The 21758-nt window shown below is 47.7% G+C and overlaps 7 protein-coding genes across 7 annotated transcripts; 2 read left to right on the top strand and 5 right to left on the bottom strand.

The window, feature by feature from the left end:
- Positions 1-1400: 1400 nt before the first annotated feature.
- Positions 1401-4402, top strand: GGS22DRAFT_198833 (uncharacterized protein; the record flags this gene model as incomplete). Its single annotated transcript, XM_047966192.1, has 5 exons — positions 1401-1511; positions 1575-1902; positions 1959-2404; positions 2454-2621; positions 2673-4402. The coding sequence occupies 5 exons, from the start codon at positions 1401-1403 to the stop codon at positions 4128-4130; spliced, it is 2511 nt and encodes an 836-aa protein (XP_047821479.1). The 3' UTR covers positions 4131-4402.
- A 205-nt stretch (positions 4403-4607) lies between these two features.
- Positions 4608-6036, bottom strand: GGS22DRAFT_198831 (uncharacterized protein; the record flags this gene model as incomplete). Its single annotated transcript, XM_047966191.1, has 2 exons — positions 4608-5413; positions 5535-6036. 2 exons carry the CDS (start codon positions 6034-6036, stop codon positions 4806-4808), a joined length of 1110 nt encoding a protein of 369 aa, XP_047821478.1. The 3' UTR covers positions 4608-4805.
- Positions 6037-6913: 877 nt separating this feature from the next.
- On the bottom strand, positions 6914-9693 carry GGS22DRAFT_112266 (uncharacterized protein). The gene has a single exon (XM_047957988.1). It carries the CDS (start codon positions 9637-9639, stop codon positions 7051-7053), a length of 2589 nt encoding a protein of 862 aa, XP_047821477.1. The 5' UTR covers positions 9640-9693; the 3' UTR covers positions 6914-7050.
- A 578-nt stretch (positions 9694-10271) lies between these two features.
- On the bottom strand, positions 10272-10613 carry GGS22DRAFT_112236 (uncharacterized protein). The gene has a single exon (XM_047957987.1). It carries the CDS (start codon positions 10515-10517, stop codon positions 10323-10325), a length of 195 nt encoding a protein of 64 aa, XP_047821476.1. The 5' UTR covers positions 10518-10613; the 3' UTR covers positions 10272-10322.
- GGS22DRAFT_157719 (OPT oligopeptide transporter protein-domain-containing protein) lies at positions 10604-13556 on the bottom strand. The gene is made up of 3 exons (XM_047960535.1): positions 13335-13556; positions 12574-13233; positions 10604-12511 (listed from the first exon to the last, which is right to left on the bottom strand). The coding sequence occupies exons 2-3, from the start codon at positions 12820-12822 to the stop codon at positions 11303-11305; spliced, it is 1458 nt and encodes a 485-aa protein (XP_047821475.1). The 5' UTR covers positions 12823-13233; positions 13335-13556; the 3' UTR covers positions 10604-11302.
- A 3193-nt stretch (positions 13557-16749) lies between these two features.
- GGS22DRAFT_112227 (glycoside hydrolase family 62 protein) lies at positions 16750-18315 on the top strand. The gene has a single exon (XM_047957986.1). It carries the CDS (start codon positions 16960-16962, stop codon positions 17926-17928), a length of 969 nt encoding a protein of 322 aa, XP_047821474.1. The 5' UTR covers positions 16750-16959; the 3' UTR covers positions 17929-18315.
- Positions 18316-19221: 906 nt separating this feature from the next.
- On the bottom strand, positions 19222-21649 carry GGS22DRAFT_112220 (uncharacterized protein). The gene is made up of 3 exons (XM_047957985.1): positions 21228-21649; positions 19568-21072; positions 19222-19508 (listed from the first exon to the last, which is right to left on the bottom strand). The coding sequence occupies exons 2-3, from the start codon at positions 20975-20977 to the stop codon at positions 19341-19343; spliced, it is 1578 nt and encodes a 525-aa protein (XP_047821473.1). The 5' UTR covers positions 20978-21072; positions 21228-21649; the 3' UTR covers positions 19222-19340.
- Between the last annotated feature and the right edge of the window lie 109 nt (positions 21650-21758).

Raw genomic sequence — 21758 nt, 5'->3', positions numbered from 1 at the left:
CTGTCTATTGATAACTTGTTTAGCAGTTCCACAAGACCGACTAGGTGCATCCTAGGGGTAACTTGGACGAATTAGAACATATGATGATAGCTTCGAGGATAGCTTGCCAAGCTGTTGGAGCTACGGTATCTACTTTTACGTCATAGACAACCGGATGCGGAAATTTGGAGAACTCCCAATTCTTCGTAAGATCCACACTCGAAGGCTTAGACACGTGTATGGAAAGCTAGAGGAGCTCGCGTGCCTTGATTATCTTCCAAGCAACCAAGACGAAGATACCTGTCAAGCTGTCAATGCATTCCATGCCCCTCTGTTTTTGTCTAAAGATATCTCCCACTGACAAGGTATGTAGAGAACTTGGCCAGATACCCGCAGACGGGAGATCTAACATACATCCCGTCCCGGGGGTACGACCTGTACGACCTGATATAGAATTCTTGTACAATGCACTCATGTGAGACAACTCGGTTCAGGCTGTTAGGTTGTCAATCGTGAGCGATTGAGTTCTTGATTGATCAATGCCCGGTTTCGCGCTCGTACTCTTGGTGTAAAGGGGATAGCTTTGATTATCCTTGAAGTTGATAGTCATTGAATTCCATGTTTGCTAGACGAATCTTGGATATTCCCATCGATCATGACAGGATGACGAATAGTTAATTACTAGGCAGTATATATCATCTTTCTAAGATTTGAATACTCAATAGTTTCTATAGACTCTTGAACTAATATGAAAGGAGAGAAAATACGTTCCACTGTTAATAGTTATTAGCTAATGCTAGTGGTTAGTTCAGCCCGTAGTAGCACCTGTCCGATAGTTTATGACGTACTAGACTGGCATGTACGGCCGGAGACTTCACGTCATTTTTACACCTAATGAACCAAGTTAAGACCTGGACTGGAGAAAGCACGGTCGGTCGCAGATGTACAAGCATACGAATATCTACTTGCTATTATTAGTATTCGGTGGTGATCTACCATGTACCTTTTCGTTCGTGATTGTCATTCCATGTCCACTCGTGGAAGCAGTGCAGTAGCTACCTCTCGGCCAACTGCATGCGCTCAGCCTCGAGATCATTCTTTCATTGAATCATTGCTACATCTGAGCTACGTCAATATATAACAATATCCTTTATCTTCGTCCCTTCCCCAACCTTTTAATTTTTTAAATTTTATTTTGGTCTCTGTTCTCCCTCCCTTCCCCCACTACCTAGGTGTTCCCCTAAAGAATGCTCCTGTACAGCATTGTCGCTATCTAATGAGAATTGTATCAATTATACGAACTAATACCCATCAATCCTAAAATATCCTCAATTGTGATACCCTAGTCTGCTTCCCTGCTTTGCGCCGCCGCATATTGAATATCCAACCGTTAATATCGAGATACCCAACCTAACATCGTCATGGCGAGCGTCAATAAACCAACAGACGTCAAGCAAAAGGAGGCAGATGTGAACCGCAAACTTCAGATATACGGCATCATCAATGCATTCCAGATTGGTAAAGTGCCATCTGTAAGTGTCGACCAACCTCATGTCAAGTCTTAACGTTAAATCTAGGCTAATCGAATAATGCAGAATGATCAAATCGATGTTGCATTGAATAGCTTCCTCGAATCGAGTGCGTTATCGAAGCCTTCAGAACGACTTTCCCCGGATGGACGGGAGCTCGTAGCAGATGTCAGGGAGGTGGTGACCCAGGCGAAGAAGTTACTTCTATCAAAGAATGAAGGTAATCTCCTCCAGGATTTTATTTGGCAAACTCAGCAGTTCGACCCGAAAGCTGTGAGCGTGCCTAACGCTCCTGTCGACAAGGATACTGTGAAGCAACATGGCGACAAAGCTCTCGAGGGGCTTCGGACTCTAGGAACCTTAATCATTACCAACGGCCAGTTCCGTAAGCTTCGTAAGTCAATTCTCATCACTCAGATTATGGTATTGGTTGGACTTACAATTTTTCAGTTAACGATGCCACCATACTGTTGCGCGATATTGCTGGTGATGCTGCTACCAATGCCGCAGGCAAAGTGAAACCTTCGAGCGACGACCTTGCCCAAATTGACCGACCTGCTGAGGACAATCTTTGGCATGAGGCCCCCGATTTCTCCAAGACAAATGTGAAGGCTCAGTTGCAGAGTGTCTATAAGAGCAAACCGGGACAAGACGCTCAAGAGGTTGTTGGCTCCGGTGCTCAAGCTGCTCGACAGGCTGATGGGTCCGCCGGCGATCGTCTCAATGCCGCACAAAATGCGACGAGTAGCGCTGCCGAACAGGCTAAGTCAAATGTTGACCCCGAGACCCGAGAATCTGTACAACAGGCATCTAAACAATACGGCGCTCGTACTAAGCAATATCTATCCAAGAAAATGCCAGAGGAGCGCCGCGATCAGACCATTTGGCGTCTAAAGGTATGAGTCAAGTGTCTTTTCATGGAAGCTAGTACTAACGCATGGTCAGAAAATGGTCGTTGAATGTCAGCAGCACCCTGACTACAACCAAGCTATTACCACAATACTTGATCTAGCCGAACAGTATGGTTCCCATAGCAAGAGCATCGTCGCTGGGGGTAGTGGAACTGTCAAGGAAACACGAACTCACCTTGCTGCTGCCGAAGCTGATTTGAAGGTTGGTACCACAGCTCTCTGGCTCGATAACAGTAAGCTAATGATGCAATAGACTTTGATTGAACGATTCGCCAACGGAACTTCCTCTGACGACCTTTGGTCTTCGATCAACACTATCTACGAGGATGCCGATAAGGATCCTGAATTGAAAGACTGGTTCAAGTCTATTGATTCATACATTCGCAAGTGTCTCCAGGAACAAGGTTATATCATGGAAGATGCTTCAAATGAAGAGTGGCGTCGTCTCTATGATCGAGGAAACTATCTTCTCCGTGAGAAGTACAGGAGCCATACCGACCGTATTGTTGATGAGATCAAGTTTTTGGGCAACCAATTTGACAAAGACCCCCAGAACAAGGCTTTCGCAGCTTCCCTGGAAAAGCTGTTTAATGACCTCGGAAATGACGAGCAAGGAAAGGCGACTTTCAAGCCTCACTTGGTGAAGGATCTAACTGAGGTCATCATCCCGGCTATCTTTGAAAAGGCTGCATACATCCCTATTCCCCGCATTGAGTATTCCGACTCCGAGATTGACGCTGTTGTGGAGAACCTTGTGTTGGAGAGCGATAACTTCATGCCTAATGTGCTCGAGATCGCCAGCGACAACTACTGGAGATTCGGGCGTAAGAAGATTGCTAGCAAGAACAAGAATTCTATCGATGTCAAGGTCATGGGCGTCCAGATGGACCTACGCGATGTCAGCTTCTACGTCAAACGCAAACAGGGCTTCCCCTCTATTACGGACTCTGGTGTTGCGAACATCAAAATGGGCGGCGATGGGTTCTGTTTCCGCTTGAAACTATCTACTGCAGACGAAAAAGACAAACAGCACCTCTTCAAGATTGACAAGGTCGATGTGGATGTCACGCACCTGCAGATCAAGCTCGTCAAGTCAAAGCATAAGCTCTTGTTTGGTCTTTTTAAGCCTGTCATGCTTAAGGTTCTCCGCCCAGTAATCCAGAAGACAGCCGAGAAGCAGCTTAAGGACCAATTCAACAAGTTCGACGAGTTGCTGTTCCAAATCAAGAAGGAGGCCGATCGTGCGCTTGACGAGGCCCGTGCCGACCCTGGGAATGCTCCCAACATCTATAACCGATACGTCAATGCTGCGCAGAAGCAGATTCTTCAGGGCAAGAAGAAGGCTGAGGCCGTAGCGGCCGATAAGAAGGTCAACTTAGCTGTTACTAAAGAGGACAGCATTTTCCCCAACATCCACCTTCCTGGTGGCATCAGCTCCAAGGCGACTGAGTACAGGGAACTCGCTCGTAAAGGCGAGCAGTGGGAGAGCCCCGTATTCTCCATCGGCGCTGCGTCCAAGAGCACCAACATCCCTGCTGCCCCTGAAGTCGTCCGCAAGTCGCACGCCGTCAACGGAAATACCGTCACTAACGGCAACCACACTAATGGGAACTACACTAATGGCAACTTCATCAATGGGCAAACCGTGAATGGCAAGCATGTATCTCCTAATGGGCCTGTCACCACGACTGGTCCTACTATTACGATCTAGGATGCGTAAATGGTCTATGAGGGGACTCCTTAAAGACATGCCAATGAGCCATGAAGGAAACTTGGAGGGAGGTAATATGGATGACGAAGGCGTGCGGGAGGTCCGATAATGGTTATACCCGAAGATACCCAGGGATTCAGAATGACTTCGCTTGGAAAAGCTACGATGAAGGTAGCACGATAGTGATGATACCTCTTATTATTGTTATTCTGTTTTGGTATATCCCCTTTCTTTTGTCGTCGAGGTATCGGATAGGTAGCAATATGCGTAATAATTGGGAATCGATAGAGTTGAAAAAAACAGCCTGGTCCTCAGACATGAGCAATATCTTATATGTTTGCTCAGATGGCGTGCTACGTGTTACGGTTACACAGTAAAGTCAATACTTAGAATTTTAGGTAAGATCTGAATGGACTTTCCGCTATACATAGCCTCGACCCTTACCTAATTCTTTTCTATATATTCGAGGGGATTATTGCGTTTAGTATTACGACTAGTCTATCGTACTTTGGCGCCTACACGCTTTGCGACACGGATATGATTAACACAGACGCATGAAACTCAGGAAACTTCATGTCACGTTGCTCTTGGGACCTGCAATGATTTTCTCATCTCCTATTTTTGTTATACCAGCTCAGTTTCCTCTAGTTTCGTCACCTTTCCTCCAGTCCGACCTCAGTCTACCGATGGTTCAATCTGCCGCTCCGCGAGAAGGATTCTTGTGTCGGTCTTATAGGTTAAAATGATCACATCAGTGAAATGAGGTCCTGGGTATTTCCACAAACTTGCTCGAAATGCAACCCATGCATCCCGCGACGCCTCCGGACTTTCCCCACCACGCCACCTTTCTTGGGCTTTGAGGACTTGGTAGCGAGCCTTGAGCGCGAGAACAGCAAAATCGATTCCGAGCGGGTTGCTCGACTTAGTCTTTGCAAGCCGAGCCTTCAGGCTGCTGGCCCAACTAGGCTTGTCGGCGTCGTCGACGGGCAGCGCGCCCGACATTAGAGCGCAAGGTACGCTGGAGAAGGTGTTAGTTGGTATCTTCGCGGAATCGACGGGGGGAGGAGGAGGAGGAGGATTACGCGCCTTCTTCGACTTCTGGCGCTGCTCACGGAGGAACGGCAACTCTCGGTTCTGCTCGATGCTTGCCACGACGCTCTGCATGTACTGGGCTTCATTCTTCATTTGTCCGATTAGTTGATGGAAGTCGTGCATCGCAGTGGACCAGAATCCGTGGCATGCTAGCTCTGCGTCGACCTTGCCGCTGTCGATGATCTTGGCCACTGGGTGTGAGATTGTGTGTTAGTATCTTCGGGAAAGCGGTTTATGGGGTGAATAATTCCCTCCTGAAGGTAGAGAGTCATCACTCCTAAGACGGCTGGGTAGGGAAAAAAAGGAACTCACACTGATAACACCAAACCTCCTCGCCAGTCTCTTCACAAGCACTCTGAATCTCCCACAAATCCTCACTTCGTCGCACTCTCCACGTCGCGTTCGTCAGAATCGCACTCGCGCGACCCAGGCTGGCAATCGCCTTCTCCGCGTCGAGAAGAGTCAGGAAGTGAACCGCGGTCGGGCCCGCGAGCTTGAAGCGCAGGTCCAAAAGCTCCTGGTCGTAATCGCGCGCCGCGTTGATGAAGGGGATGATATCGGGGTGGTGTCGGATGCCCTGGTAGTGAGGAGCTCGACCGACCATGTTGCCGTTGCGCTTGGAGTACGTGGCCGAGAGAGACTGGATGACGCGGCGCTGGCGGGGCGAGGCGTAGGTGTGTGTCTCGAGGTCGGTGGTGAGAGTGGGATGGGCGTCGGTGGTGAATGAGGAGGGAGCGGGTAGGAGAGGGAGCGGAAAGGAAGGGGTGCTGTCGTAGCGCTCGTGGCGGCTACGGGGGATAGGCGGGTTGATCATTTTGAATGATCGGGTGGTAAAGAGGGATGTTTTGGGTATGAAGGAATTGGGAAAGGGAATGTGAAAAAAGAAGAAGAAGAAGAAAGGTTTAGGGTGGACAGATGAACGTGTGGTGATAATAGGAAGTGAGAAAAGCTGTGCCTACCTCGATCTCGGTATACGTCTTTACTACGGGGCTGCCGGTTCCTTTGCGTCGATTCATCTTTTCTTGCTTACCGGTCGACGGTATTCACAGGTCGAGAACAAGGAGAAAACCTGATAAGAATCGTGTCAGGGATGACGGGAGTGTGTGATCGAGTCATTATTGCTGGTGACTTTTTTCTTGGCTATACGTACGAGGCATGTACAAACTGAGCAAGCAATCATCTGTCTGTTCGACGAGTAGGTATATTTCTATCCAGTCTAGAAAGGATTGAACATACAATGCCTAAGGTAAGTTAACCCCTGAGTATGTCAGGTACCTGGCACATATTCTCATGCCACAAGGCCAATAATTGTGCTACCACCCCCTATTGAACCCTTTGATGTTTCTGAGAATCGGAGCTATCTAGATTAGACTCGATCTGTAAATAAGACATATCCATAAGATTAGTTATAGTTAACGTGAAATCTGAAGACAGAAAATAGGGGCTCCTAGCAACTTGCTGAGAAGATACGCAAATTAGACTAACTAATATTGTTTGACTACGGTGAAAGGATAGTTGAAAAGGGGGACATACCAAATGACTCAAATCCCCAGAGAAATAATTAAATTCGCTGTGAAGATCGGAAAAAATTGGACAGCATCCAGAGAGCTCGATCATAATACTAGGCGGGCGGGCGAATTACCCTAGGAATAGTCTTCATACAGCTTCTATTCATAATCTTCGTAATTTCCTATGCTATAAGTATGGCTAGCGCCCCTATGCTCTATCATATCCCATTCACGTAGAATGGGGTTACATATCGATCCAGTCCGTTACTCATCAATACCCAATCACCCCCATGAAGCATTACCAAGCTGGATGCTGGATGCTATAATATCTCATAAAGGACGTCGTCTAGCCCCGCCTCCCCGTAGTCCGTTTCTTGCGATGCGGGCATTACTTGCTGCCCCTGCTTTTCCGATTCCTTCCGTTTTAGCAACTCCAACATCTCCTCGTATGAACTGCGAGAGTGGTTCTGACGTTGACGCTTTTCGGCTGGCTCTTCTGCCTTTTGACTCTGTGTACCCTTTACCGCTAAGCTTGACAACTGATTGATAGATCGAGGCTGAGACTGACTCTTTGGTTGGGTTGTTGGCCGAGGCGTTGAATCTCTTGGTCCCGATCCCGAGTCAGACGTGCATTTATCCATGGCACATCCTTCTTTGTCTTCTGGTATAAGCTGTGCCAATAACTTGCTCGAACGTTCATCTTCCGATCTTTGGAAATGTTGGAGCTCTTCTTGGGCCTTTTGTCGGGTTGAAGGTCCTTCCCACGAGGTTGTCTTGCTCCTCTCGATGACGTATTTGTAATGCGCTTCTCGACCGCTCGAGGCGAAGAATGGCCTGGGGTAGGATTGTGCTGCATCATTCTTGCTACGCAGTGTGTTGGCTGTTTCATTTCGATGACTTCGATCAGTTATGGGAAGCACTCTGTGTTCAGTTTTCTCCAAAAGTTTTACTCCATCTTTTATCTGGGAGTTTGACGATGTGACCTGTTTGTGTGCTGGAATTAAGCCGTTCGGATATCCAACGATTTCAGCTTGCTCTACGGGCAGCTGGGGTATAGTAGTTGTTGAATGCGTGTTAATATCACATCGGGTTACATTAAGTAAATATGAGCTAGGGTTACTAGCTATATTGATGGATTGAAGATTATGATTTCTCTGTTTGAATCCCGATGGTGACATAGTTTCGTCTCCGAGGTCTTTCATGTCTTGTGACGAGAGGACAAAATCTTGTGTAGAGAAAAAAGGCATATCGAAAGCTTCGGAATCCCCCGACATTTGAGTATCTGAAGCCAAAGGGTAGTTACTTGCATGAGCGGAAAAGACATTCTCCTGGATAGGTATTGATTTGGGTTTGCTGTTTTTAGCAATTGGTGTAAGGCGATTGAGATCTGGCGTATCTGATATTGAATGAGTAGACATAATTTTGCTAGGGGGCGAGCGACCCAGATACGTGGCTCTGGTTTGAGATGTGTCGTTGCTCATTCCAACGCAAAGTTTCGGTTCTTCGAAGAGCTCCCTTACTTCTTGAGAAGGACTCGGAAAAAAGTCGTCAAGATGGCCAAGCACGAACAATTGCGTACTGGTTGGTAGAAGCTCTTCGCGCATGTTCGGATGGATGTGGTCTTTCTGAGGTATGGGCTTAGGCTTAGCGATGGAGTAAGAATTAGGTGTATGGCTCTGCTTGGCTAAGAAAGGTGGTGTCCTTGGGTCTTTAGATGGTACATGACTTCGTGGTTTGAATTTTGGTGGGATGGGAGGCGGCCCCATTGGAGTTTTTGGGGGATGAAAAGACCGTGACATTGACATCGACGGCTGGACGCTTTTGGGTGGCGCCTGAGCTGGTGAGTCTACCAATGGATTGTTTGTAGGGAATGTAGATTTCACTTGGTCGGTGATAGGCTCCTGCGGCGTACTGCTTGTCCTCGAATTGACCTTTGTTGTGCTTAATTGTTGGAGTGGACGCCGGATAGAAGACAGCGATGCGCTATCCTCTGTCTTCTGTTCTGGCAGTAAACCGTCATCTGCGGTCGGTGATCGAAAGCAATTATTAGGTGGCTTTGGTGATAGCTGGTTGTCCGAGGTTTTCTGGTCATTTGACGAGGGCCTCCTGAGCCCTGCATTGGGAGCAGTGGTCTCATCTGAAGATGAGTTAATGGTCGCATCAACCAATTCATTAAATAGGTCGTCCGGGAGTGACTCTATTGTCTCAGGTTCATCTATATCGATATTGGAATGGTCCGGCGTTGGCCATCTTTCGACTGGCTCGTTGACGTCCGGAGGCGGAGGGACTTCTCCGATTACCCCTGTAGGGCTCGGACTACGAACCGGATCTGCACCCAAGTCTAGATTTGCATTTATAGGTACCAATACCGGTGGTGGTGGTGATGGTGCCGGCGACTCTGTCCTTTGCCTTTTCGGAGGTGGTTCGGGTTCGTTCTCATCGGATGACGAAACGCGATCATCGCGGTCATTACGGTCATCACCGTTATTTTTATTGACGGTAGCCGAGTTCACTACCGAGCTGTCTTGCTTTTTCCTGCCGCTGCCACGAACGAACCAGGCAATTGTATCCTGCGATGGGTGGACATCAACTAGAGGTAACCCTTTCTTCTTCTTTTCTGCGCGCTCTTTTTCTTCTTTCTCCCTTTTCCTATCTCGCGCAGCCTTGGCACGAGCCTGGTTTTTTTCTTTCTCGAACTCTTTCCGTATACGATCTTGCTCGAAGAGTTCCTGGCGTCGCTTTTCGGCTTTTGATAGCTTTGGACCTTTATTTGCTTTCTGATAAGATTTCTTGGCTTGTTTGGTGGTCATAGGCCTCGTATTAGGACGGGACTGTAAAGTGTCCGAATCGCCATTGATGGCGCCGGGCGCGTTCGGTATAATAGAGAAGGTGTTTTGACCAGGAGCCATTTTCCATTTTCATTTGGACCTTATCCGTACCCCACGGGATCGTTTCTGATCAACATCATACCGATGATGATAGAATTCGGATAGTTGCAGCAAAGAGGCGTCGACTATGAACAGGTGGGGGGATTAAAAGATTTGAATTATTTGGAATCGCGGCGCGTCTTTGCTGTAGTAACAGATTGGAACTAACTTCTTTGGGTACTTAGGTACGTAACTTCCACTTTACGCGTACAGTATGTGCACAGTAGCTTCAATAATTTAAACGGGGTGCATCTGTAAAATCCAACACTGTACGAAGTACCATGCACTTGCCATCTCACCATCGGAATAATAAAATGACATGTCAGATATCGGGCAGGAGAGCTGAATAAGCCGGCTTCGGGAAGTTGCAAGGTACTGAACATTGAAAGTCCTGAAAGTCCTACGAAAGCTAAACTGAACTTAATCTGGGAAATTCCAAGTTCCAAGTTGTCTTGTTCACAACCTTCATTTGTAACTTACTCTTAATCATATTGCTGTTCACAGAAGACACAGAACACATCGCTACTAGGTATAACATTATCGATACTAGGTACTTAGTATGAACTTGTATTCAACTAATATATATTCATTAATGTAGTAGCTATTTAACTACATCCGCTCGCTCTCAACTCTCAGGGGTATAAGAAGCTCGTAAAGAAAAATGACTAGCAATAGCCAGCAGGGCAGGCGACGGTAGTGCCGAGAACATCACCCGATACACCGGCAATCTGGAGAACGGCACCGACGACACCTCCGAGACCCTCGCCTGCAATGAAGCCAGCAGCGACAGCATAGCCGTATAGGTCGAAGCTCGACACCTTCCACTTTCTCCATATCCAAGCCACAATAGCACCAAACATGGCCGCCGTCGTGAACACCGGCTAAAGTAATGAGTCAGCAATTACAATCGCATTTCTAGTTTATACTTTAAAGGGGGAAAACTCACATTCGGAAGTACGAAACTCAACGCTATCGCACCCCAGTTAGGAAGATACTCGCGGTATTTCTCACGCTCGCCTACAAGGTAGAAGTGTCTGAAGACGACCTGCCCTATGCAGAAAACACCCATGACGATAGAGAATATTCCCGATGTCAAGGGAATGCTTACTGCTGGATCGGTGACGGCCTGTGCGACAGCTGCCCACGCTGCAACTGATGGCACAGCGAAAGCGCAATGCTTGGCCCCCGCGTCGAGAATGCATGGGTATGCCGACGTGAACAGAACGAACATCCCAGGGGCGAGAAAGATCGAGATCATCGTTCCAAGACCTTGTGCATACCATTGCTTGATAGGTGGTGTACCCAGCAAGAATCCAGTGCGGAAGTCAGCCGTAAGTGATGATGCTACGTCAGCACCTCCCGAAGCGAGACCGCCAGCAACCAAGTTAACTCTTTGTGCGTCCTTGATCGAGAACCCGCTATTCTTGGTAGCAGCACCGAAAATCAGCTGACTTGCCTTCGATGCAGCCGTCAGTGGAGTTTGGTCTGTGACGGCGCCAATTTGAATAGCTAAAAATGAGAACCTTGTGTCTTATGTTAGCATTTTATTCACCGTTTTCTCGAACCTATCGGAATGTTTAACTCACTATGAGAAGTTAGCAATGAACATACGAGAAGTTGGAAGATTATTCTATAAAAGGGGGTTTCAAATATACAAACGAGATGTTTTCGTACTTACCAAAAAGCCCAAAAGACAAGCCAAGATTGTCAGTCCAGGATGCATTCCCCATTGCAACGCGAAGATGACCATAGCGGCGGCGATCGTGACGATGAGGCCAGTGGCCCACATCCACAGCGATACCTGGTCTTGTGGTGCCGCTGGATCTTCGATGATGTTTTCGGCTGCTTTCACTTCTTTCGCAGCACGCGACGCGAAATAGTTGGAGGTCTTACCATACTTGACCAAAACGGTGTTGATGTTGGCGCAAGCCTTCTGCCAAATCACCTGGCCAGCGTACCCGATGACCTTATATTGCACAAAAAGTTCAGCCATCGATGTGCACACCATTATCATCACGCCAGGCCAAAGTAGCCAGTATCTTGGACTGGGAGTCGTATGTCCCAAGTTACTCAGAGAGGCGTAGGAGTACCAAGAAGCCCATTGCGGATCGTCGACCTGCTGCACGCCGACACATGTGCCGTAGTGTACGAGAACAGGCCCTATAATAGCCCAGGCGATAAAAGCGCCACCGAATAAAGAGAGGGCCGAGTTCATTCCGATGAGCATACCGCTGCCGATAAAGGCAGGTGTCCACTCAAACCACCAACCCCAACTTTCAATGGTCATTGCTGTAGTAGCGGTATAATCGGACCAGATGAAAATCCAAGTGAAAATGTGCCAGTCGTATAAGATTCCAACGGCGTAGTAAGATGCTACACGCTGGACGAGAGCAACCGTGAAGGCCAAGCTGAGAGCCTTCAGTTTGCTCAAAGCTTCCCTAGCACCGGCAGCGCCAGCGTGCATCGACCTGATGGTTAAGGCTACAGCCGTAGCAGTCGGGAAAAGTAGCTTCAATTCTCGGGCGACTTGGATGATAAAGAACTTTCTAAGGGGAGTAACGAAGAAGAGGCCGAAGAAGGAACAGACCAGGGTGATTGTGAGAATGGCACCGAAGTCGTCTTTAGGGTTGCCTTCTTCTGCATGGAGTTGATACATTGCAGGGATACCGGCTACGAAGATGCCAGAAATTCCACCCGCACCCGTCGCCGCGGCTTGAATAATCGAATTTTCTTGAGGTCCAAAAGAACCACCGATGATAGGCAGATTGGTCTTCGAGCATAGCTTGATTATGCCATATCCGAAAATGGCTCCGAACATAGAAGCCGCGAAGGTAAATCCAGTTTTCAAACCTAGGCATGTTTAGGGGAGAGCACAACCAACCAGAAGAAAATCGCAAATCAAGAAAACTCACCCAGGTACAGGTTAGATGCATTGACAAGACAGCCTAATATGATACCGACGATGACAGCGCGTATCGTGAGGGGATCGCGATGGTCGATGATGCTACCGTCCATCTTTAGTGGCACGTAGAGGTCAAGCTCAGGCTCGACGGTTTGGGAGTCGATATCGATAGCATCGACTTTCTCGTCAATCTCTTTCTCGAGTGTCGTCGTCTTGACGGTGGGGTCGGCGACGTGCGCCGGATGGGTCTCAGTCGAAGCCATGGCTGCTGTTGACAGACTCAAATGTGCAGCTATGTTGGTTGATTGATCGTTGGTAAGAGGAAAGGTTGGGAGTTCGAAATCTCAGGATGTGGCCCTTGGCTGATTGATATACACGTCCTTCCCTACGTATCTTGCTGTATGACTACAGCAAAGTAGTTGCTTGGATACACACCTTTGAGTTACGCTATGGTGGCTTTAGTCTGACTAAAGACAAAAGCCAAAGCGACCCGATAGATTGGGTGTATCAAAGTATGGGAGACAAATCGAGTCGCATCGCATCGCATCGCATCTGACGAAGGGGCGGTGCGCTTCTTTAATATGGCTGAACAAGGTTACCTCCCCAATATCTCACGTCGCATCGGGAGCACCGTGCAGCAGCCTGTCATTGCGATTTAAGGTACCTACTATTATGTAGGTATGCTCTAGGTTCCTATTAGGGTCGTTGGGGTGATGCACGACGGCGCCTTCCAGACTTCCTGCGTACAGATTTTAATAGTCCTATCCACCTCTAGAGATAAGCAGTGAAACGTTTACAGGGACTCTTGCGAACCCTAGACCAAGGCATGTGCCAGATCCACAGATACGAGTCTCGTTAGGACCACACGACGTGTTCCCCGGGGAATCTCGTCCAGTCGATAGAGAGCGAACACTAAGGATCTAGGAGCCATATCGGGAAGGTGAAGGTAGCAATCAACTTCGCTACTACTACTATGTACCTAGGTATGCATTTCCAGCTGGCTCGGAACGAAAAGCAACCGCAATCAGCCGTGTTTTCGCACCGATAAAGGCCCCAGAAGATCGACGGCTCATCTATTCCATATTCATTTTCATTTTTAATCATTTAAGTACCTAAGCTAACCACCAATCACGATTTCATTCCTATACTTTTACAAGCCCTCTGACTTAGACCTGCCGTGGCCCGTGGCCCTTTTACTATGTATGTATTAGGTTGACCAGCATCTCATCCTAGGAAATCTATTGATTGGTTCTCTACGAATAAATGCGTGCTTCGGAGATCAGGATTCAGACTAAGACGGCATGGGGTAAATTAGTCCAAGCCCAAAGATAACGACGCACGCTGAACGTTCAATAGGGTCAAGTCGCCTAACCCAGGCCATCCATGCCGCCATGGTCTTGCCGCTTATGTACGTACCAGCGTGCCCTCGCTATTGACTACCTGATGTGTTCTCAACCTAGACGCCGGGCACACACGCGACACCAGCTTTACCTATCTCCAGATCAACTATCACATCATCTATAACTATATTATTTATGCAAAGTGTCCGACCTCGCTGACGATAAAGTAAAGAAGTATTATATTGGTTCGACGATCAAACAATTTCTAGACATGAAGAGCTTGGACCTTGGGAGAAAGAGACCGGCATTACTCTCATTGGGTATTGCCCAGTACCTACAAGGCAGGCCAGTAGGCACCTGTGGGCACCTATGGGCACCTAGGACATGGGTAGGTAGTACCTATTACCCAGCTGCGCTACTTCATTACCTGCTAAAAGCCTACACGATCTTGTTACATCGTGCCGCCGTGAAAATGTTCTAGAAAGATGGTTAGCGGCGTAAAGTTACATTAGCTGCCTATTTAAGGTTCTCAAGGGCGAGATCTTAATGCATCTCATATTAGTGGTCAGCTAATACGGAATAGTTGTCCGACGCTTCAGCCAACGCCACTAATAAGCTGATGACCGAACCTACCTAGGTACCTAGGCGAGAAGGTTTATTCTATTTACTTACTAGGTATTCATATTCTTCGATCATTACCACTTGCCGCATGTTTGTCGATGCTTTACTATTCCACGACAGCGAATTGGTACAAGGCAAACATGATTTGACAGGGGACAAGCTCTTTGTTGGAAAGGATGTTACGAACCTTGATATCACTGATGCGGCGAGAAAACTACCTATTAACGATCGCTTTTATATGCCTTCCAGGTATCCATCCATCTCGCTTATCGCGACACGAGAACTTCCAAGATCTATGAATGCTTCCCTAGTGAGTAGCATTCTGCGAGCAGATTGCGACGTTGGTCAAAGATATGATGATTACCTAGTCTAACCATTAACAACCTCTTTCCACGTCTGCATGTTTGCATATGATAATGGCAAAATCATGAATTCATATGATTCGATTCCACCGAAGTGGAACGGACCCGCAAGATTTTAGCTCCTAATAATCCCTTTGAACAGATCTTCCAAACTCGGCTGGCGCCGGAGGTCACAGACAACGAGCTTCTAGATAAGCTCTAGTAGAACTGACAGCGGAGGATAGGTTAAATTAACCCCAGAAAGCTTTTTTTTCTCTTTCCCTTCCTTGGCATACCTACCTTGCCATTTTAGATTTACCTACTCAATTGGTTGAATTTGAGAGCTGAGATGTGGCTAGTTGAGTTTTCTCACCTACCTAGTATTGATCATGGATCAAGTTGTCTAAGCGACTCTGAACCCTTACTGTAACATCAACCCCACAGATTACCATAACTTCCTACCTTGTAGTCATCTAAACTATGTATGTATTCGCATGGGGGTTATCGATCTCAAGTGGCAGGCTATTACACCTTAGTTCGTTACGTAAGATCTGTGGCGGGAACCTTAGACATTGAACTGGTTCAAGGCTTGCTTTCAGACTGTATCCCGCGCTGACTCAAATTTCATGAAACTTACCTTGCAGGTATCAGCTGAAAAATCATTCACCTCGGCAGACAGAGCCAGAAGCACGCGGCTGCGACTTGGTATCATCGACGAGTACCTACCTAGGTAGGTATTATGTTGCCATAAATGTCGCCCAAGTACATTCGCGATGTTCTCATTTGGACTGTATAAGGTCTGCCCACTTAACCCGCACAAACTCCGGTCTGTAATATCTTCTGCGGCCATCCCGTGTTATACATCCTATACTCGTTTTTAACATACCGAGTAGTGGATAGAATTGTGAAATTACGACGGGGGCAATGAGATGGTGCTTAATACGACAAACGTGCCAAATCGATATCGAGCAGCCAGTTTAAGATGAAAATTAACCGGATGTTCTTCTACACAATGAGACTGACTTCTCTAGAATCTGTGTCCAAATTACTCTACCTACCTACCTACATAAGTAGGGTCCGAACTCGCCTTGTTCCGACTCGGTGAGAAAATAAGGGGCTCCGGTGAATGCTTAATTTATGTATCAACGACAACTTCCTGTGCCTCTGACACAATATCAATACCTACTTGTCTACCCCGGGGTTAGATCTACAAGAGAAAAAGAGTGTCTATTCGCTTGTGGTAATTATCACAATTCTCATAAACGTCAAGAGCTACAATCACGACCCCTACTTCTCTACAGCAGGGTTCGGTACAGTATGTCTTAATATCCCAATAATAACTTGTTTGGTGGTCTAAGTTTGGGTATCTCGATATAATACCTTTTTACCTACCTGTGTAAATACATCCGGAGGAATAGTAATCTAGTATGTGAAAAAAAAAAAAAGATGGGGAAGTATAAAACAATGGCCAATTACCCGATATCGCTCGCTGTATCCGTCCCTCTCACCTTACACCGTATAAAGTTCTCGTCCACCCGTAGAGATTCCATGCCTAAAATAGTAGAATTATGGTGTTTCATGGACCCTTTTTGGAGATGCTCCCCTCAATACGGATGATTTCGTCCGCATGGCTATAACAGTATGGGGAAACCCCCTGGGAAAAGGCAAGATCCCTATTCGTGCGGCTACAGGTATATATTAAAGCCTGGACGTCGCGAACAAGCTTTCAGCGCGTAATTTGCGATGGATGGAATATATCAAGAATTTATGTCTGGATTGGAAAGGATATATGTTTATGTTATCTGGTCGATAGATACCCCGTATGCTTTTTGAGACCACCGAAGAGGAGGCTACCGCGCAAATAGTAACTTCACATTAGTACAGGGGGCAACCGATATTAATATATTGACGGAAGAATTTACCAAGCTATGACAGTCTGGGCGATCCGGGTTTAGCTAACATTCGGTCGACCATCGCAAGAACCACCCCTATGAGAGGGTATACAAATCTGGCGGTCGTCCACCTGGACTTCCAGCCTTGAACCCTCAACGCTCAGTCTACTCCCACCAACTTACGCTCGCGATTAGAAGGCGCCACAATGAAACTTCTACCGAACAGCATCGCGCTCCTCGCGTCCGCAGCCATAGTCACAGCGCAGACATGCGAACTCCCCACGACATACAAATGGACATCGTCCGAAGCGCTAGCGACCCCGAAGTCTGGCTGGGTCTCGCTTAAAGACTTCACCAGCGTCATGTACAAGGACCAGCACCTCGTGTACGGGACGACGCACAACCAGGGATCGGGCTGGGGCTCGATGAACTTCGGGCTCTTCTCTAACTGGTCGGACATGGCGTCCGCGAGCCAGAACGCGATGAGCACAGGCGCCGTTGCTCCGACGCTATTCTACTTCGAGCCCAAGGACGTATGGGTGCTCGCGTACCAATGGGGCACGACCGCGTTCACCTACCGGACCTCGACCGATCCGACTGACCCGAACGCGTGGTCATCGCCGCAGCCGCTGTTCAGCGGGACCATATCGGGTTCCAGCACGGGATGCATCGACCAGACAGTCATCGGGGACGACACGGACATGTACCTCTTCTTCACGGGCGACAACGGCAAGGTGTACCGCGCCAGCATGTCCATCGACAAGTTCCCCGGCGATTTCGGCCGCACGTCAACCACCGTCCTAAGCGACACAACGAACAACCTGTTCGAAGCCGTCCAGGTGTACACCCTCCAAGGCCAGAAGAAGTACCTGATGATCGTGGAGGCGATCGGGTCGAACGGCCGGTTCTTCCGCTCCTTCACGGCGGACAGCCTAAGCGGCGAATGGAAACCCCAAGCCGCGACCGAAAGCGCGCCGTTTGCTGGGAAGATGAACAGCGGAGCGACGTGGACGAATGATATTAGCCATGGTGACCTGGTCCGCAGTAATCCCGACCAGACGATGACGGTCGATCCGTGTAAGCTGGAGTTGCTGTACCAGGGACGGGCGGCGGGAAGTGGTGGGAACTATGGGCTCTTGCCTTACCGCCCTGCTGTGCTGACGCTGCAGCGATAGTTGGGATTGGGTACCTAAAAAGCTGGGTATGGTTTGAGGTTACCTAGGTATATATAGTAAACACGGATTATATTGGTACATCTACGATATCTTCTTTCTTGACTCGAACATAGACATGAAAAGAAACCTGTTGCAAAAACGACAATTATACTATCCTCTACCTATGCGCTAATCGAGCGCTCAACAGATCAAGATATTGCTTTGTGATGAATTTCGATCCTCGTTCTAGGATTCTGTGTCAGCTCCAAGACGTTTCCCTCGAAAATATCTGGATTTGGTTCCGGCGCATCGGGACCGGATCTCTAACCGGTTAATGTAGAAAATTGTTTGATCCTCCGGAATGCCAAGGATAGTAGATGAATTTTGGCATCTGTAGCGCTCCAATAGGGGTAAATGGTCGGTCGCTTCGGGCTTCGGTAGAGAAGATGAGATACTGAGTTTGAAATATATCGATTTAAAAGTCGCGATAGTAGAGCTTAGATGTCTCCTTAAAATCCGGAAATAGAACGTTCCTGGGATATTATCAATTTCTTGTACGCATGCGCTGCGAATGAGCTGCTGATATTGTCACTGGAAGGCTGCGAAAATGTCCTTGGAAAGACTGATATTGGTGGGTATTCGTTAGTGAAGCTACAGTACCTTGATGTTGTATTGTTCTGAGTTTTTTAGAACTAGGCAGAAAAAAACAGAAAATGTTAGTATGCGTATACCCCTCACGGTGCGAGTCGTACCTCTCGTCTCTATATTTTGTATCTGAGATTTACAGAATTATGCAGGTGTAGCTTGATAGGCAGGTAAGTAATGACATCAGAGGCTGAGCCGGTACCTACGTAGTTTATTCCCCACAACTTTTGTAGGTACGTACCCTCGATTTAGTCTCGGGAGAAGGGATATGAAGCGGATATTTCACGCAAGTAACAGAATACCATAGTCGCACTTTTTGCTTTAGATGTGTTTATTGGAAACACTACGCGTTGCCTACTAGGTATATAGGTAGACAGGTAAGCTCTCCCATACCTTATGTATTAGGTGAGAGAAGAATGTGCGTAAGTCGGGCAATAAAACCATTCCTCTCATCTCAGATGCACCGTAAATCAACCGACCGACCGAACCATTCAGGTAGGACGAGACAACACCAGATGCAACCGAGCCAAGTCCATGATGATATGCCATAACCACGCGGGAAAGAGAAAAAGTCCAGGGGAATCATGCCTCCAACCAACATTTCCGATCATTTCCACCATCCCTAGACACAACGCCGTGCCATGCAAATATAAATTCTGGACATTTGTCGCGATATTGCGACCTAGTTTCAAATCGGGTATCCAGCCTCCCCGAATTTGACCCCAGCCAAGCTTAGTGAAACCTAAGGTGGAGAGATGACTATAATGAAAAAGGCGATCAAGGTGACATCACATGAATATGCCAACCCAGGCTGACTTGGCGCTAACGTCCGTTTCACAGTCATCGACGGCACAGAGCACATGGTTCTTAAGGCCGTTGGGGTCACGCCGGAATCCCACGGGGACGGGATTCTTGCCTACGGGTTTGCGGTTCTCGTAGCATGCTCGACAATAGACCTAGATATGGATATGTTAACATAAATAAATAGAAGGGGAATGATAGGTTGGTGACTTACGTGTCCGCAAGCCTTGACGGCCCAGAAATGATGTTCTGCCTTATCCTTCTTCGTACGAGCTTTCTTTGCTGGGGGTCCCTGATGAACGTCATCATCATCCGGGTCGTAAGCTAACTCGAGCTCGCAGCTTGGGCAGATGGCTACTACGTCCTCGCCCGTGTTTCGTGTAAAACCTTCTCTCGTCTCCTTCGGAGGTTCATGTGCGGGCTTAGCACCAAGGCCACCGGGCGCGAGTGGCGCATTCGCAAAAGGATGGACCCTAACATCTAGGTTGATGGGGGGAAGGTTCGGCACCGGCATAGCGTTAGGCGCGAGGTTGCGATGTCCCATGATGACAATATCCTCCTCGTCGCGACTTTGTGCCATGGGTGGGTTGTTAATCAACCGAAACAATGGTATGTTATTGAAAATCTGCTGAAGATCGCGGATCGAGTTATTGGGATGGGTGGGAAAACCGAAGGTTCGCCCTGGAAGTGGGAGATCTCGCGGTTCTGGATGCCGAATTTCTCGCAAAGGACCACGACGGGGAGGAGGGATGGGCCCATGTCTAGGGTTGGTGCTATGTTGCGGAGGATCCGACTCATCGGAATCCGAAACTAGATCAATGACATTGTGTGGTTCCATGTAGCTAGCATCGCTACGAGCTAGTCGTGGCAGGGCGTGTCGTTGCTGTGATCGTTGTCGTCGGGTGTTCTGAGAATGGTTCTGGGGCGCAGGTTGAGCAGGCTGCCTGGGGCTATCATTATCGCCCGTCAAGTCAATAACCTCTGGCTGCGCTTGAGGTTGCCGTTGTCGATGTCCTTGGTTGCCTCTGAGGTTTCCTGCCTGCATTACTTCTATTTCCACTAGCTCATCTAGATGTGCAGCGTTGTTGTTAGCTGCAGCTCTATTCTCCTCCAGTATACCAATGAACTCATTGTCGTCATAGGAATCATCTGAATGATCATCTACCCAAGCCTGCTCATCTATTTGTCTGGGTCCAGCATTTCTTTCCTCAATCAGATCAAGATCGTCGTTGTCATATTCGCCCGCGTTATAGTCATCATCGTCGCTCACAAAGAGGCTTTCCTCTTCTTCGGGATCAAATCGTTCGAAAATGGGATCGGAGCCGTCGTCAGCCGCTCTCATTAATCCGATAAGATTGCCATCGTTGAACGCCATGGGTGGGGGTGTAACTGCGGATGCAGGACTGGTATTGTTCCAAAATGATTCTCGGTGATGTAGGTGTTGATGTTGATGTTGATGAGCGCGTGTTTGTCGGTCGAGAGACTCAGATGTTAGAGAATGCAAGTCGCTGTTCGTGGATGGCGTAGAAATGGAAGAAATGGTAGGTTGTACGACAAATCGGCCTGGTCGGGGTGGTGTTGACGATAAAGGATCTGGTGAATCAGAGTTAGGAATTTCTGCCATATCAGAAATCCTGAAATATAGACCAGTCTAGATCGGTCGAGCTGACAAGCCGGCCAAGGTGACTACGACTACGACTACCAAGGTACCTCAGGTAACTGTGTACGTGGTTAGTGAGTAAGTGAATGGAAATAAATTAGGTAGGAAATGCAAATTCGAATTAATATCCGTGGACGTAATAAAGGGCTCGAGGATTGAACTGTGAACTGTGCAAACATGCGAACCACTAAAGGACGATTATGCAGGAACGTACCAACAGCCAGTGTCAAGACCGTAGAAATTGGACTGGGTATGAATGGATGATGGACGGTGGAGGCTAGTTAATTGTTAATGACCATTTTGTTGAACATGTATTCGATTTGATCATTTCTGCCTCATCGCGTCGCAGCCTTGAATCGGAAGATGTATTTGGTAATTCTTAACGTTGATGTGTGCTCGATGAGAAGATTAAGGTTGAAGGTTGATGTTTGATGTTGTGTCTGATAAGGTGACGATTGATTGCAACGCCTGGCGCGTTCAATTTCAAAGACGGATGTAGGAAACCAGTGAGTGAGCAACGTTGAGGCGAGTTTAAAAGTTAAGTATGGAGTGTATTAATGGAAAGTTTTTAAAGGTTTAAGGTTATGGTAATGGCGAAATTGTCATAATGCGAAGCCTTACAGTCGTTCTTGCCCGCTGCACGCAGCTGTTATTAGTAAGTTTTGGTTACATTTAGCAAGGAAGGCAAGGATGACGCCTCATTACATAAGTCTCATACCCGCTTATCTCCGGTACCTTAAAATTT

The sequence above is a fragment of the Annulohypoxylon maeteangense genome (assembly GCF_022496945.1).
Source record: "Annulohypoxylon maeteangense strain CBS 123835 unplaced genomic scaffold GGS22scaffold_4, whole genome shotgun sequence".
In the NCBI taxonomy this organism is placed as follows: Eukaryota; Fungi; Ascomycota; class Sordariomycetes; order Xylariales; family Hypoxylaceae; genus Annulohypoxylon; species Annulohypoxylon maeteangense.
This window is presented reverse-complemented; position numbering and strand designations above follow the sequence as displayed.

What these genes read in the sequence shown, in the direction of transcription:
- GGS22DRAFT_112236 (XM_047957987.1), bottom strand. Translation starts at nt 10,517, where the DNA reads ATGTTTGGTGCTATTGTGGCTTGGATATGGAGAAAGTGGAAGGTGTCG.
- GGS22DRAFT_157719 (XM_047960535.1), bottom strand. Translation starts at nt 12,822, where the DNA reads ATGGCTTCGACTGAGACCCATCCGGCGCACGTCGCCGACCCCACCGTC. An exon ending in TCAATGCATCTAACCTGTAC is followed by an intron (nt 12,512 to 12,573) that starts CTGGGTGAGTTT and finishes CCCTAAACATGC; the next exon opens with CTAGGTTTGAAAACTGGATT.
- GGS22DRAFT_112227 (XM_047957986.1), top strand. Translation starts at nt 16,960, where the DNA reads ATGAAACTTCTACCGAACAGCATCGCGCTCCTCGCGTCCGCAGCCATA.
- GGS22DRAFT_112220 (XM_047957985.1), bottom strand. Translation starts at nt 20,977, where the DNA reads ATGGCAGAAATTCCTAACTCTGATTCACCAGATCCTTTATCGTCAACA. An exon ending in CCGTCAAGGCTTGCGGACAC is followed by an intron (nt 19,509 to 19,567) that starts GTAAGTCACCAA and finishes ATCCATATCTAG; the next exon opens with GTCTATTGTCGAGCATGCTA.
- GGS22DRAFT_112266 (XM_047957988.1), bottom strand. Translation starts at nt 9,639, where the DNA reads ATGGCTCCTGGTCAAAACACCTTCTCTATTATACCGAACGCGCCCGGC.